The sequence below is a fragment of the Hibiscus syriacus genome, unplaced genomic scaffold (genome assembly GCF_006381635.1).
Source record: "Hibiscus syriacus cultivar Baekdansim isolate YM2019G1 unplaced genomic scaffold, ASM638163v2 tig00002511_pilon, whole genome shotgun sequence".
NCBI classification, from domain to species: domain Eukaryota; kingdom Viridiplantae; phylum Streptophyta; class Magnoliopsida; order Malvales; family Malvaceae; genus Hibiscus; species Hibiscus syriacus.
In genome coordinates, this window is record NW_024061932.1 from 3,654,006 (window position 1) to 3,670,049 (window position 16,044).

At 33.7% G+C, this 16,044-nt stretch overlaps 1 protein-coding gene across 1 annotated transcript; it reads left to right on the forward strand.

Annotated features, from left to right (window-relative positions):
- The first annotated feature begins 4,770 nt into the window (after positions 1-4,770).
- Positions 4,771-13,672, forward strand: LOC120146769 (putative transcription elongation factor SPT5 homolog 1). Its single transcript, XM_039160271.1, has 22 exons — positions 4,771-5,098; positions 8,118-8,353; positions 8,473-8,619; positions 8,716-8,874; positions 8,952-9,035; positions 9,292-9,362; positions 9,453-9,807; positions 9,924-10,079; positions 10,160-10,257; positions 10,337-10,385; positions 10,468-10,620; positions 10,704-10,847; positions 10,936-11,029; positions 11,170-11,331; positions 11,410-11,458; positions 11,556-11,650; positions 11,771-11,849; positions 11,950-12,004; positions 12,124-12,241; positions 12,318-12,458; positions 12,822-12,919; positions 13,375-13,672. The coding sequence occupies exons 1-22, from the start codon at positions 4,771-4,773 to the stop codon at positions 13,612-13,614; spliced, it is 3,111 nt and encodes a 1,036-aa protein (XP_039016202.1). The 3' UTR covers positions 13,615-13,672.
- The last annotated feature ends 2,372 nt before the right edge of the window (positions 13,673-16,044 follow it).

The following is a 16,044-nucleotide window of genomic DNA, read 5'->3' on the forward strand; positions in this document are numbered from 1 at the left end:
TATGAATATATTAACGCAATTTATATAATCTAATAAAATCATGTTCAATAAGACAATAACTAAATTTAATTTAATGATTATAAATAAAATTTATATTATAAGAATTATAAATAATATAAAGAATTGGAATTAATATAAAAACCAAATTTATAATATACAAATTATAATTAATATAAAACTAAATTTCAAAAAGTAATCATATTAATTTAATTATCATAAGTTTATTATAAATTTAAAATAACATAATTATATTAATTGTAACTTATTACTTATAGGTCAGGTAAATATCAAGTCAGGTAAATATCACATCATTTCAACAACAAGTCATACCATTTACAGGTTGAGTCAATTACAGGTCAGATTCATAACATGTCAGGTTGAAAACAGGTCGGGTAATACCAGTTATTTATCAGGTTAATCTTGGGTTTGGGTTTATATCAGTTGGATGCAGTTCGGGTTTAGGTATCATATTATCTGTTCAATTCGGGTTCAGGTCGTTCTTAGGTCGGGTGCAAGTCTGGTTCAGATCTACAATTTTCAGGTCTAACTCTGGTTCATGTCAACACCAGTTCCGACTCGACTCAATTTCGGATCGCCACAGCGCATGTCAAAAACTATTTTAACTCGAGTCAGTTTCAATCAGTTTTACAGGTTGTGCTTTTTACACTCGTAACGATGATCCGAAAACGAGGAGAGGCTAGCGACGCACTTGGGCAGAACGAAAAGAAACAAAAAGAGTGAAGTAGTCGTTCACTTGATTTTAAGATAGGGTTGGTATTGTGTTATAAAACAAAATTGGGTAAATTACAAGGTTAATCCTAAGTTCATTGGGTTTTTGCAAATGACTCCAAACTTTACTTCTCTTTTGAAATGATCACTAAATTTTCTACCAATTCAATTTAGTCCATAGGTTCAATTTAGGAATTTAAAGAAAAATCCCCAAATTCTAAGGTTTTAATTTGGGGGGAAATTCAGAGTGTTACAATTCTCTCATCCTTCAAGAAAAATTCGAGCTCGAAATTTACTGAAGTGGAAAATAATGAATTAATCAAATATAGTTAATAATGTCTGACTCATCTTAATCCTCATGTCTCCAAGTAGCATACACCAAGTGAGGTTGATTCACTGCAGATCTAACTGAACCTTTACTTTGAGTTAGTCTACCTCTACTAGTCGAACTAAAACCAACAGGTCTATCCATACTAGATGAACCATAACTAGTATCTTACTCTCTACGAGTTGACATAGTAAACTATCTATAAATTACATTATCCTAACTTTGGAGTTTACTTGGAGTTTTGAAACAAAACATTTATTTAACCTTTTCAAAATAAAAACAAGTAAAAAATAATAGTTTTATTCCAATTTTTTTTTATATTTTTACCCACAAATATTTATATGCATGCAAAAATTATTTTTGGTTAAAATATTTTTGGTCGAGCTCCACAATCTGAGAGTTGAACTGAGTTCTAATACTACTAAATGTAACTACCTAAACCTGACCTAAAAGAAATTAGGTTGAATCTAGAGAACCCACATTGTCTTTTGTCCCTCAAGAAAATAATATTTGTTTCAATCTCAAAAATTAACATTTTAATTATATAAATATTTCTCACTTTCAAAATTTCAAAAGTTAATTGATCTTAAATGCTTGCGAAAAAATTCATAATAATAATAATAATATATATTGCAGAATACATGCATAAAATAATTCAAGAAAAATAATATAGACCAATGTCTCAATTATCAAAATCAAAAGTCTGAAATATAAAAATCATACTTAAATAGTAATTTATATGTGCCTCTAAAGTGCGACAGTCACAAACAAGTTCATAACATAGTCTAAATTAATCAATATTAATCATAAATTTGAATGTTATGCAAATGCTTATGCATCCACCCGTACTCCTATCACACTATCCGAAGAGTGAGTTCCCCACAACCATACTATATACAATCAAATCACACCATGTGAAGTGAGGTCCACCACAAAGACAGGGACCACAAAATCTAAAACTGACATTCATCCTATTGAGTGAATGCACTAAACTTTCCCTATCAAAATTTATCCCAACATGACATGCAAAATGACATACATAACTGATGTCCGATCCGATCTGAATAATAATATTTCATAACAAATATTTCAAAGTATATATTTTGATTCTGATAATTCAACATATTCAAACATTACATATGCACAACAATATTTCGATTCTAATAGTTCAACATCTATCACATGTCAATTTTATATTTATCAAAATTAGTCTCACAATTAAACATGCTTTCAATCAATTTAAACCAAACAAATAAATAAGCAACCAAACAAAATAATGTAGCATTGAATAAAGGCACACCTGGACTAATAGCTAACGACGATAACAACTTTTTCCTTGGTCAGTCCGATTAGTGGATCGATTTGAATTAGTGCCTACGAATTAATTTAATAAATAAATTAATAATTCTAAATAATCGAAAAATAGAGACAAATTTGAATATCAACAAGCACTCACGGTCTATACGAGTCAGTTAGAAATTTGCAAGTAACGCGGAGAGGACGCTAATTCTGATTTCGAGTCAAAGTATCCTCCAAAAATCCGATCGTTTGTATTAATCTATAATTACGCAAATTTTCTAATAGCGCAACATTAAAACGACAGTTACGAAAAAATCTTATTCAGACCAAAGAGAACTAGGCAGTAGGGTAATGATCGGGCTATCGGTTCGAGCAAAGTAATTGTCGGTCAACAATGACAGCTCGGTTCGACCATAACCAAGCACCTCCAGCATTAAAAGACATCACGACAGCAACAAAAAGGAAAACAACAACCCACAATGTATAGAACGATTGTACGACAGCAGTCCAACAACCACCACATCATGCGGTCTAAACCCCGACTGTTTTGGCCTCCTCACAAGACGTTCTGACCTCACGACAGCCGAGTTTAACTGCGAATGACCCACTATAACGACTGTGGTTCTCTTTGAAACAACCAAAGCTCATGTTTAAGAGTGTTTCAACGGCGACCGAAAACTTAAACCAATGACCTTACCTGGACAAAGTGCACGACGACGATGAGAAAATGGGGAGAGGCGAGCGACGCGTTTGGGCAGATGGAAAAGAAACAAAAAGAGTGAAGTGATCGCTCACTTGATTTAAAGATAGTGTTGGTATTGTGTTATAAAACAAATGGGTAAATTACACGGTTAATCCTAATTTTCATTGGGTTTTCTAAAATGACTCCAAACTTTACTTCTATTTCAAATAATCATTAAATTTTCTACCAATTCAATTTAGTCCATAGGTTCAATTTAGGATTTAAAAGAAAATTTCTCAAATTCTAGGGTTTTTAATTTGGGGAAAAATATGGGTGTTACAAGGCTAGTCATTAATGTGTGTGGCTAAGGTCTGTAATCAATTATAATTGAGAATATTATGGTTTATTCTCTTGAAGAATAACTCCATAATATATGATGATAATACAACCTGCATTACCCAACTCAAAGAAAGATACATAAAACTATGATAGAAAAAAACACATCTCACCAAAATTCTTTTTCACTCATGATCTACAAAAGAATGAGGACACTGATGTCTAACAGATTCCTTCAAGTGAAAATTTGAAAGATATATTTACTAAGGAGCTTCCTACTAGCACATTTGAAAAGTTAATTTTCAATATTGGATTATGTCGTTTCAGAGATCTTTCATTATGCAACGTGAGGAGAGCATATACATGTTGTACTCTTTTTTTTTCTTCATGGTTTTGTCCCATTGAATTTTCTTGAAAATGTTTTTAATGAGGTAACATGTTATACGTATTAAAAGATGATGTACTCTTTTTCCTTCAATGAGTTTTATCCCTCTGTATTTTTCTAATAATGTTTTAACGAATCACATATTTTATCGATAGACATATAAAGGGAGTTTTATAAATGATATTTATTAAAGAGAATGTTTACGTTCATTTAGTGTTTCTTAACTTTTATTATTTATAATAATATTAACCTTTAATGAGATTCATGTAACCTATACTTTTAGCACCTATAAAAGGATTGTACAAGCTTACAATATATGTACATAAAAAAATATATAATACATTTTTATATTATGTTCAATATTTGTGTATAATTTCATAACACTAACCCAGTTAATCTTTTTAGATTTTCAAGGTGTTTTCAAATTTGTAATTTTAGTTCTAATCTAAATAATATAACGATGACATAATTAAATTATAATTTTATAAATAATTAAATTAGAAAATAAAAATTAATTTTAGAATTTATGAATAATGTATAAACAGATACAAAATTTAGTTTTATATTTTAAATTCCTTTTACATATATCCAAAAATTTTAAATTTTTTAAAATTATAAAGATTAACTTTACTTAATTAAATTATAAAGATTAGAATCTATTGAATGGAATGTTATTCTCTTGTATAATTTGAGTTCGAGTAATATAATTTATATGTTACATGAATTTAGATTTAGATTTTAAAAAAATAAAAATAAAAATAAAAGATATACCTCTTGTTGGGGCCAATGAAAAAACCTGTCTCCTTCCCGTTTCTCTGTAAAAAAACGAAAAATAAAAGTATAACGAGTGTTATCGTTTCTGATTAATTAAAAATATTTATGAAATGAACAAAGAATAGTAAGTTTACCCCTCCATATCTAGGGTTCCATTTGTCCCTTCCTTCAACATTTCAGGACTTTTAAGTCATCAACAAAAGGAAGCCTCAGAGCTCCTCTGATTGTGTTACTACGATGGCTAGACAAAGAGACGAGGAAGATGATGATGTTGACGACGAAGAGTACGAAGATGAGGAGGAGCAGTTGATGGACGACGAGGACTACGACGAGGATGAAGGCGTAGGGAGAGGTCAAGCCGGTTCAAGTAAGAAGCGACGCAGATCTGATTTCATCGATGACTTGGCGGAGGAGGACGACGAGGAAGATGAAGACGAAGATTATGATGTTTACGGCGGCGGCGGCAAAAAGCATAGCAAGGCTCCGCGTTTTGGATCTCATTTTTTTGATCTTGAAGCACAAGTGGATAGCGATGAGGAAGAGGAAGAAGAGGAAGGCGAAGACGGTAACTTCCTCTGCTTTCGTTGATTTTAGTCTTATTGAGATCGAAATTGCTATTGAAGTGAGAAAAAAATTAGTGTGCTCAATTCCGAGTTTATGTTCAGATAATTCAAGTTTAGTTCATTGTTAGATATTATTTTAAACTTTCAATGCTTATGCTAGTTCACTATGGTATTTTTGGAGGTTGCAATTACATGGTCTTCTAATAAAATTCTCTTTATCTCAATTCTGGTTCTAGAATCCCCGTAATATTTTACTATTTAGGATCGAATATAGTTTCTTTTTCCTCTTTATTTTTGCTGAACATTGCCAAAGCTTATGTGTGTGACATTTATAATAGTAACTTTTGACAATTTCAGAATCATATGTTGGAGACGCTACTGTAATGGTTGTAGCTGTTAAATGTAATTGAAAATCGTTATTGTTGGCATGTAATGATGTATCATTATTTTGTTTTAGAAGATCCGGAAGTCTCGAATGGCTTCAATTTTAGATTGAATATTTGAACCTTTTCTCTCTCTGAATGTCTTATGTAATTCATTTTGTGTATCACTCTTCACATCTCTTGAAAGGCCTCTGCAAATTCTAAGAATTTTTCTTCGTTTTGGATTTTATGTTAGTTGAAATTTCTTGACTTTCCTTCTTTCTCCTCCCCTATTTGTATGCTAGGCAGGCTGAAAAAGAAATAGTTTTTCTGTAATTTGATTTGCTACTGTGGGGCAGTTCTGTTGCTGTAAATTGTACCTTTGTTGGATACTTAGTACAAGTTCCTCAGCAAATTCTAAGATTTTTTCTTGATTCGGAATTTAAATTATTCATTGAATTTCTTGGTTTACTTTATTTTTCCTCCCCTGCTGAACATATTCTTTCGCAAATTGTGTCTGAGAATCTTTTGGTTAGCATATATGTCAATTTCACCCAAAGTTGATTGGTTATTAGAAGCTCATGCAGTAGCAATAGCTTGAAGAGAAATGATGAGTGGCATCCATGCATCTAGGGATGGGCATGCGACCCGAACCCGACGGGACTCGACCCATCCGGATCGGGTCGTTTTATTTTTTAGTTCGGGTCAGGTCTGGTCGGGTTTTTTAAAGGTGATGGTCGGGTCGGATTCGGGTTTTAGGGTGAAAAATACCCGACCTGGCCCCAAAAAAAAATAATGTTACCTTATATATTTAGGAATAATTACAATAATACCCCTCTATATATTATTTTTTCAATGAAATCACTGTTTTTATTGAATAAAATAATATTTTTTATTATTTCGGGTCGGATCGGGTTTAGATTTTATCTCAAAAAGTCGGGTCGAGTTCAGATCGGGTGAAGGATGTAAAATTTTCGGATTGTGTCGGGTTGGCCCAAACCCGACCCATGCCCAACCCGACATGCATCCATATCTCATGGTTGATATCATATTTTCTTGGCTTAATATAAAAATGCCTAAATTATACTTTTTTTTTATTTAGTGCCAAAATGTTTTGGGTTAATATAGGTGCTAACGTTTTCGATGTTATTATTTTAAGTGTCTAGTCCGTCAGAACTATTTAAAAAATATTGTCACCCACTCAAAATGTGACATTACTCGTTTATAAATTTTTTAATTTTATTTTAAAAGAACTTAAAATTATTATCATTTTTCAAAAAGCCCAAAATTTCTTTAAAATCTAAAAGATAGTCCCAAAATCCTTAATCCTAAAGCATCAACCCACTCGCCTGTCGTCTCCCATCGTTACCCCCTTGCCGCCTAGGCACCTGTCAACCGTAGCCTTAATCCCTAAAATTCCAAAATAACTAAACCCTAAACCCTTAGTCCAAACCCTAATCCCAAAACACACATCCATACCAATCGACGGGAGATGTTAATGGTCGGTTGATATTAGAATCAGACTGTAAATTGACAGTTGATTGGATTAGGAATGGAACTTTGTGCTCATTTTTTTGTCTTCATTGTCAGGGATATAGCAATTAAACTTAAAGATGTTGAGGGTGTTATTAGATGGGTCGCTAGGACAGCCAATATAGAGGCTGATGGCTTGGCTAAATCTGCCATTGGATCATTTCAGTGTGTTTTAGGGGTATTTTATTTTGGGTTTTTAGGAGTTTTTGTAAGGGACTTATCTTCATGTTGTAATCTTATGTATTTCATTAATGAAGTATAAGGCACTCTTTTCCTCCTTCCTCTGATGAAGGAACTCATTCTGAGTTCCATAATCAAGAAGGGGTTTTTTTAATGAGGCCTTCAATTCCTATAAAAAAAGGAATATTTTGGAGTTTTATGAATTTTGGGATATTTTATGAAAAATAGGAAAAATGATTTTTTTTTAAATTTATATTTTTTAAATGAAAGTAACTAGAAAAATAGTTCACATATCAAACACTAACGGGTTGACTATTTTTAATGAATTTATTTAACGGCCATGACCAAGGATGGACTGAGGGGTGGCGAGAGAGACAATCATCCCTTGAAAAATTAAAACTACTATATATTTTAGAATTTTCTATTGAAAAATTCTACTTTCGCTCCTTAAAATTTTATAAGTTTGTCGTCCTTCCTAAAATTTTATATAAGTTCGCCCTTAATATAAAATCTTGTGTCTGTTCTTGCAGTGACGACCAGACACGTAAAATGGTAACATTGAAAATATTAGAACCGAACAAAATTTACACGTAAATGGGAAAAGAGTATAGTTTTGGCATTTTTTTTATTTTAAGCTTTTATCTTCTTTGCTTTTTAATGCTTTTCTAAAGCAATATTTCTTTCAATTATCCCACACTCTGCCCTGATCCAAAAAACTAAATGCCACTTAGTTTGGCTGGAGAGGCATTTCATATCAGCACAACTAAATGAATGGTAAACCTTTATTGGATAGTTCCATGGCAAACTACTTTTCACCTATAACTTGTATTGGTTTGATGCCATATCTAAGTTTGGTGTCTTGTTCAATCTTCTATTTGTTCGAGGTTTTTAATCCTTTTTTTTTTTTTTTGCGTATTACTGATATATTTGACAACTGGAAATACAGACTTCATAGTTGACAATGGAGCTGATCTACCTGACGAAGATGTCGGTAGAAGGATGCACCGTCGCCCATTACTGCGGGAGGATGAACAAGAAGATGTTGAAGCTCTTGAGAGAAGCATTCAGGCAAGGTATGCAAGATCAAGTCACACAGAATATGATGAGGAGACAACGGATGTGGAACAGCAAGCACTTTTGCCTTCAGTAAGAGATCCAAAGCTATGGATGGTGAAATGTGCGGTATGCTAATGATTTTTCTGTGCAACTTAAGTTTTGGAGTTCTGTTGTTGGACAGAAATGGTTAATGACTATTGTGACATTTTTCATGGAATTTAACTAAGGTAATTTTTATGTGCTAGATTGGTCGTGAACGAGAGACTGCTGTGTGCCTCATGCAGAAATTCATTGATAAAGGAACTGAATTGCAAATCAGGTCTGTTATTGCTCTTGATCACCTCAAAAACTATATTTATGTTGAAGCAGACAAGGAAGCCCATGTGAGAGAGGTATGTGACTATTGCCACTTTGGCTTTATTTTTCACGATTGACTTAGCTTTAAATATCTGAACATATATTTGTTGACCAACTTTGATCTTCTTCAGGCTGTCAAAGGTCTACGTAATATATTTGCAACAAAGATTATGCTTGTTCCAATAAGAGAAATGACTGATGTTTTATCGGTTGAAAGCAAAGCGATTGATCTTTCAAGAGATACCTGGGTTAGAATGAAGATCGGAACATATAAGGGTGATCTTGCTCAAGTATGATATTTTCCCTTGTCGGTTCCACAAGTTCTTTTTCAACTTTTATAGTCCGACTCCTAATTTCCATTTTGTAGGTAGTTGACGTGGATAACGTGCGGCAGAGAGTCACTGTGAAATTGATTCCTAGGATTGACTTACAGGCTCTTGCGAATAAATTGGTATGAAATGGATTACTTTCATTCAAGGTGTTTATCTCATAGACTGTGAATGTTAATACCTTCCAATTTTTTTTTTGATAGGATTAATACCTTCCAATTGAATTTCAGTTTAATATTCTTATTCAACCATAGAAGTTTTGCTGTCTATCTATGAATTGCACAGTTAGGAGAGAAGTAAACTGATATTGGTATTAACTATTTAGTTCACTTTCCTTGTTTTGTTGTCCTTGATATACTCTTTTACTATTTCATTCAGGAAGGAAGAGAAATTGCAAAGAAGAAAGCCTTTGTCCCTCCTCCTCGTTTTATGAATGTTGATGAAGTTAGGTAGTCTCAAATGATTCCAAACTCTAACGGAAAATTTGATACACATATACCTGTTTCATGTTAACATATATTCCTTAATTTTTTTCGTAGGGAACTTCATATTCGTGTGGAGCACAGACGAGATCCGGTTACTGGTGCTTACTTTGAGAATATTGGTGGCATGTTATTTAAAGACGGGTTCTTGTACAAAACAGTGTCTATGAAGTCAATTAGTGCTCAAAACATAAAACCAACTTTCGATGAACTCGAAAAGTTTCGGACACCTAATGCAAGTGGAGGTGAAATGGTCGGCTTGTCAACTTTGTTTTCAAACCGGAAGATAGGCCACTTCATGAAGGGTGATGCTGTTATTGTTGTCAAGGGGGATCTAAAAAATTTAAAGGGATGGGTTGAAAAGGTTGAGGAAGAAAATGTCCATATCAGACCTGAAATGAAAGGCCTTCCGGTAAGAATTCAGTCACTAATTGTATTATTTTAACTAATATTTTGATTACTGGTGTGCTTGCAAGTTCAGTATTGCCAAATGCCAGGACATTCTTAGCTTTTGATGATCTTTTGCAGAAAACTCTTGCTGTTAACGAGAAAGAGCTGTGCAAGTACTTTGAGCCTGGGAATCACGTGAAGGTTGTGTCTGGGACAAAGGAAGGTGCAACTGGCATGGTTGTCAAGGTTGAGCAACATGTGCTCATCATTTTATCTGATACAACCAAAGAACATGTGAGTGAAGTATCCTTTGAATCTGGTTTTGATCTCAGGATTATCATTGTAGAAAAATAATTGGCATTTTGTTTTATTAGATTCGTGTTTTTGCTGATGATGTTATTGAGAGCTCTGAAGTAACTACTGGTATTACAAAAATTGGAGAGTATGAACTTCATGACCTTGTGCTACTAGAGTAAGTAGCTTCTTGCTGAAGTATTATTCAGTCTTCTAAATAAATTTGGGGGTCTAACATATTCATTCTTTTGTTGCAGTAACAATAGCTTTGGTGTAATTATACGTGTAGAAAGTGAAGCATTTCAGGTATATTAACCACTTTTGAATGACATGGTTTGGAGTGCTCCTTTTGAGAATATGCCCTTAGTGTTACACATTTTTCTTTTAGGTTCTTAAGGGTGTCCCAGAAAGACCAGATGTTTCTCTTGTAAAATTAAGGGAAATCAAATGCAAGCTTGAGAAGAAATTTAATGTGCAAGACAAATACAGGAATACTGTTTCCGTGAAAGATGTGGTTAGGATCCTTGAAGGACCTTGCAAAGTAAGATTTTTCGAATTTGATTTATCCTATTAGTTATTTTACGTTTTTTTTAGTTTACAAATTGTCCTCCTGTATCATATCAGGGGAAACAAGGCTCTGTGGAGCACATATATAAAGGAGTATTGTTCGTGTATGATCGGCATCACCTTGAGCATGCTGGTTTTATATGTGCTAAAGCCGACTCTTGTTGTTTAGTGGGAGGATCACGTTCTAATGGTGACAGAAATGTAAGACTTTCCTGCTGTTCTTTTCTTTGTTATTTCATCTATAACTCGAACCATTCTCATTGTAGCATACTTGATTCAAATATTTTAGGGTGGTTCTTTGTCAAGATTTGGTGGCTTCAAGGCTCCACCCCGTGTACCACCTTCACCGAGGAGATTTTCTAGGGGAGGTCCTCCATTTGATTGTATGTTGCTGACTGTCTTAGTATCCTTGTTTATGCAAAAGTTTAGGGTTATTGAATTTCTTTGAATTTTTTTTCTTGGGGTCAAGTGATTAAATTTCATTTGAAGGCCGATGCTATTAACTTTTGCCTCTTTCAAACAGCTGGAGGAAGGCACAGAGGTGGAAGAGGAGGGCATGATGCTTTGGTTGGTACTACGGTGAAAATTCGCCAGGGTCCTTATAAGGGTTACCGTGGACGTGTTGTAGATATTAAAGGTCAATCAGTTCGAGTTGAGTTAGAGTCTCAAATGAAAGTTGTTACAGGCAAGTACAGGTTAATATTTAAAATGTTCTCCTCCATTTTGGTATATATGGCTTATAAAACTTGTTTCCTGTCTGCAGTCGATCGCAATTTTATATCTGATAATGTGGTTATTTCAACACCCTACCGGTAAATTGGTTTCTTCGAAGTTCATTAGTTTTTATCGGATTATGGAAAATATATTGCTATATATCTCTGACATTATATGTTTATTTTGTTTCACCAGTGATACATCCCGGTATGGTATGGGAAGTGAAACACCTATGCACCCTTCACGAACTCCTTTACATCCATACATGACTCCTATGAGAGATCCTGGAGGTAATTTTTATTGCATTTTTTCCTTTGCTTTTATTGTGGATACTGACCTTAACTGATAGTGTTATCTAGTAAGTTATTGATAATAATAATATAGTTATTTTTATGTCATCTGCGCTGCAGCAACACCAATCCATGATGGCATGAGAACACCTATGCGTGACAAGGCCTGGAATCCTTATGGACCAATGAGTCCACCCAGGTCTCTTAGTAGATTCTACTCATCTGGAGAATCCCAAATTAATGATTTACTTCCATGCTGTTATTTGACTCATTCTTTTGTAATGATGACTGCAAAATAGGGATAATTGGGAAGAAGGAAACCCTGCTTCTTGGGGAACCAGTCCTCAGTATCAGGTTAGGATTCTTGCAGAATTAAGTGCCATCTACGAAATAGCTATGTTTCTTCTTATTGTTTTTATTCAGAGTATGGTTCTGTCATGTAAAGTAACTGTAATGATGTTTGTTCCTTTCAGCCGGGAAGCCCTCCTTCACGGGCATATGAAGCACCTACTCCCGGTTCTGGTTGGGCTGGTACTCCTGGCGATAATTACAATGAGGCTGGAACACCAAGAGATAGCACTTCAGCTTACGGTACTGTTTTATCCGTTTTTTTGCTATTTGAATGTTTGTGTTTTTTGGTACGACTCAGTCTCTCTGTTTGCTGCAGCCAACGCTCCAAGTCCTTATATGCCATCAACACCAAGTGGGCAACCTATAACACTAAGCTCGGGATCCTATATTCCGGGTACACCTGGAGGGCAGCCAATGACACCAGGAACTGGTCTTGATATGATGTCTCCAGTAATAGGTGCTATTTCTATTTCGTGCCTTATTTTCAGAGAACTGAACTAACTTCATTCAAACGGGCTAGTAGATAATTTACGGAATTTAGACTCTCATATGATCCATTTATTAATTTTATATTAAAGACATTGATTCCAATAACTGATGAGCTTATCCTGGTGGATTTCTTCTTATTGTTTCTGTTAAGAACTGTGGATCCATTATTGCCTTTTTGAATAGTTATTACTAAAAAATTAGGTCCGGGTACTCCAGTAGGGATTGTTATCTGGAGTTATTATCTTCTGTCCAGTTCTACATCTGTAAGAAAATAAAAGAAAAAGTGAACTGTAATTATCCTCTATCCAAATTAACATCCATCTATCTGCAGGTGCCGACAGTGAAGGACCATTGTTCATGCCAGATATTTTGGTCAACGTTCGTAAATCTGGGGATGAGACTCTTGGAATCATCCAAGAGGTGCTTCCGGTATGAATTCCGTCAATTTGTTGATCCTCTTTTCTTCTTGATTGGAAGAAGTTCTTATTGAAACCCTAAACCATGGATGAAACACATCTTGTATAGGTATTGTTATCAGACGCAGGATATTGAGTTAGGGAGGTGAACTTCTAAAATTTTAGAAGGGAAGAAACTTATAAAATTATAGGGGCGAAAATAGATTATTAATGAAAAAATATAAAGAAAATATATAAACTGCATGATAATCTTGAAATTTTCAGGAGACGATTTCCCGGTCACCACCCCCTACCCCCTTCAGGTCCATTCCTGATTGTTATCCATGTCGAGTTACCATATAGTTGTATCCAATATTCATCTGAGTACGGATAACATAGATTATAAGCCTGGATATCCATCCGTTCTCGGATAATATTACAAAAGAATAATTGTTTATGTTATGGATTGATGGTTCGTGGATGATGCAGGATGGGTCATGTAAGGTAGCCTTGGGGTCACATGGAAGTGGTGATAGTGTAATCGCGATGCCGAGTGAGATGGAGATAGTGCCACCAAGGAAATCGGACAAGATCATAATCATGGGTGGCTCACTCCGCGGTGCTACCGGCAAGCTAATTGGGGTGGATGGCACGGATGGCATTGTTAGGATAGATGACAGTCTTGATGTCAAGATATTAGACTTGGTTATTCTTGCAAAATTGCACTAAACAACCTGTTAAACTGTACTCAAATTAACAATGTATATTATGATTGTTGTTTTAGTTTTTTATTGCTTAGGGTAAATCATCATTTACTTCATTATTATTTTTTTGAATAAAATTACTTCAACATAACTTTGACATTTTTACTTATTTTATCTATACGTTTTGTATTCACACGTTACTTGTTTGTTCTATTATATAAATATGGTTAGAAATAAAATTAAAATCAAATATTGAAAGAGATTGAATTGTTTTATATAAGCAAAGGGTTTATTAAATATTTAAATTTTAAAATTTAAGAGGATAAAAAATTTATTATTATTTTTTTGGTAAAGAGTACGATTAATGTGGATCATACACAAGAAGTATCATGTGTGTCTCATTAGAAGCCTTCCTACACCAAAATAGAGGAAAAGACTACAAACAAATGCTATTAAACAAAAACTAACAAAGAACCACCACTAAAGAGGGATTCCAAACATTTGAAAATTCAACTTATCGAGTTACAGAAATCAGAATGCAACAACTCCCTATATACTACCGGCGGGGAATCCAAGTGATGAAGTTCAAGGTCACCAGAACAAGCCAATTTCACCAAACTGTCAGCCACATGATTGCTTCGACGTGAGACATGCTGGAGGTTAATTTGGCAGCACCTCTGGACGAGCTCAGCGATATGGCTCATTAATGAGATCGTCGACATGCGTTTTCCAATGGATTGGAGGAGGCGCACCGCTTCCAAGTAGTCCGATTCGACCACCACGCACCTACACCCCCGTATTCCAAACACCGAGTTAGACACCCCACAACTCAGCTTCCATGATCGAGCATATGCTGATAAACTTATAATAATTAGCTAATCATTGTAATACCACAAAAATTTTGGTTTGTGACCAAAACATAAATTTTGAAACCTTAGTGGCCAAAGTATAAAATTGAGAGAAGTTTAGGGACTAAAGTGATAATTTCCCAAAAAAATTATTACATAAATGGATAGTTTACTCTTAATATTGGGGTTTTATGCAAAACAAATTCTTGATCCGAAATTTATTTCAAAAACTAGAAAGGGTTAAGTCTAGTAAAAATTAGGTAAATTAGATCGAATAAAAATTTTAAAAAATTTTTGAAGGATGATGAATTAAGCTTAAAAAATATTATTTCCACATTTTAAAATAATGGAAAATAATATAAACCATTGGATTGGAAGATTTATTTCCATGTTCAATTTGGACTATTGGATTAAGGTGGCAAGATTGAAAACTTTGGGAAGTTACATGGATAAAATGGTAAAGGGTGAAATATTTTGTCCATAATTAACTTTGGAAAGATGATAAGGGTTATGTGTCTTGGTATGATAGTAATTATAAGGGTTTATTAATGGTAAAATGATCTTTTCCTAATTAAATAAAATTTAAATTCATTTATGCTTACATAAAGGTAAATTAAAATGAAATTATTCAAAATTTCATGAAGCTTGTTCATCTTTTCTTTCCCTTAGCCATGAGTCTCAACCCTAGGTAAGAAAAATTTTATTTTCAAGTTTTGAGCAATTTCATTTGGATTTTGGATCAAGCCGTAAAGTAGAAAATTCTTCTATGCGAAAAACACTATCATTTGGTACCCTTTATGCTTGCTAATCTTGCTTGATTTTGAAGATACCAAATTTTAGGGTTTATGTTCACATTAGAGTTTGTGGAATTGATGATGGATTTTGAGGTTTTTACGGTTGTAGAATCATTTCAAGATTGTTTGATGATTAAATCATGATCAAAACTCCAAGAAAAGCATTTGTTAATATCGACCAAACCCTAAAATTTGGGGAAGTTTATGTTATGATGAAATTTGATTAGGTCTTTGATTGTAGCAATTTTATAAGGTTGAATAAAGGTTTATTTTGTGCTTGAATCAGATTAAAATCGAGTAAAATTATGAAAACCCTAGTCTTGAAATTTCAAAGCATTCGACCTAGGCTAAGAAAGGTGAGAAAAATTTTGGAAAAATTATGTAGGGCATGGAAATGATGTAAGAGGTATTCTATAAGCCTTAGAAAAATTTGAGAACTATTGTAATTTTATGAAAGTTAGGGGACCTAATCAGTAATTATAGAAAAGTAGTGGGTTATTTTTTAATTGTTCAATAATTGTTGTACTATGCTGGAAATTACTGTTTGAGTGTTGAAATTGATGTTAGAATGTGAAATTGGATTAATTTGGAAGTTTAACAAGTTTGGTGATTTTATGCAATATTTGAATAATTTTGGGGTTTTAAGATGTTTATGCAATTATAAATGTACTTTGTTGATAATTATTTCAATGTTGTAATTTTGGTATTGAAATTTAAGTGGGTAAAATGGTGAAGGACCATTTTACATAAATTGGAAAAGTTGGTGCAAATATTAAAAGAATTCATTAATGTTGAAGTATTTTGATAGCGAAT

What these genes read in the sequence shown, in the direction of transcription:
- LOC120146769 (XM_039160271.1), top strand. Translation starts at nt 4,771, where the DNA reads ATGGCTAGACAAAGAGACGAGGAAGATGATGATGTTGACGACGAAGAG. An exon ending in CTGAAATGAAAGGCCTTCCG is followed by an intron (nt 9,808 to 9,923) that starts GTAAGAATTCAG and finishes GATCTTTTGCAG; the next exon opens with AAAACTCTTGCTGTTAACGA. An exon ending in TCATCCAAGAGGTGCTTCCG is followed by an intron (nt 12,920 to 13,374) that starts GTATGAATTCCG and finishes TGGATGATGCAG; the next exon opens with GATGGGTCATGTAAGGTAGC.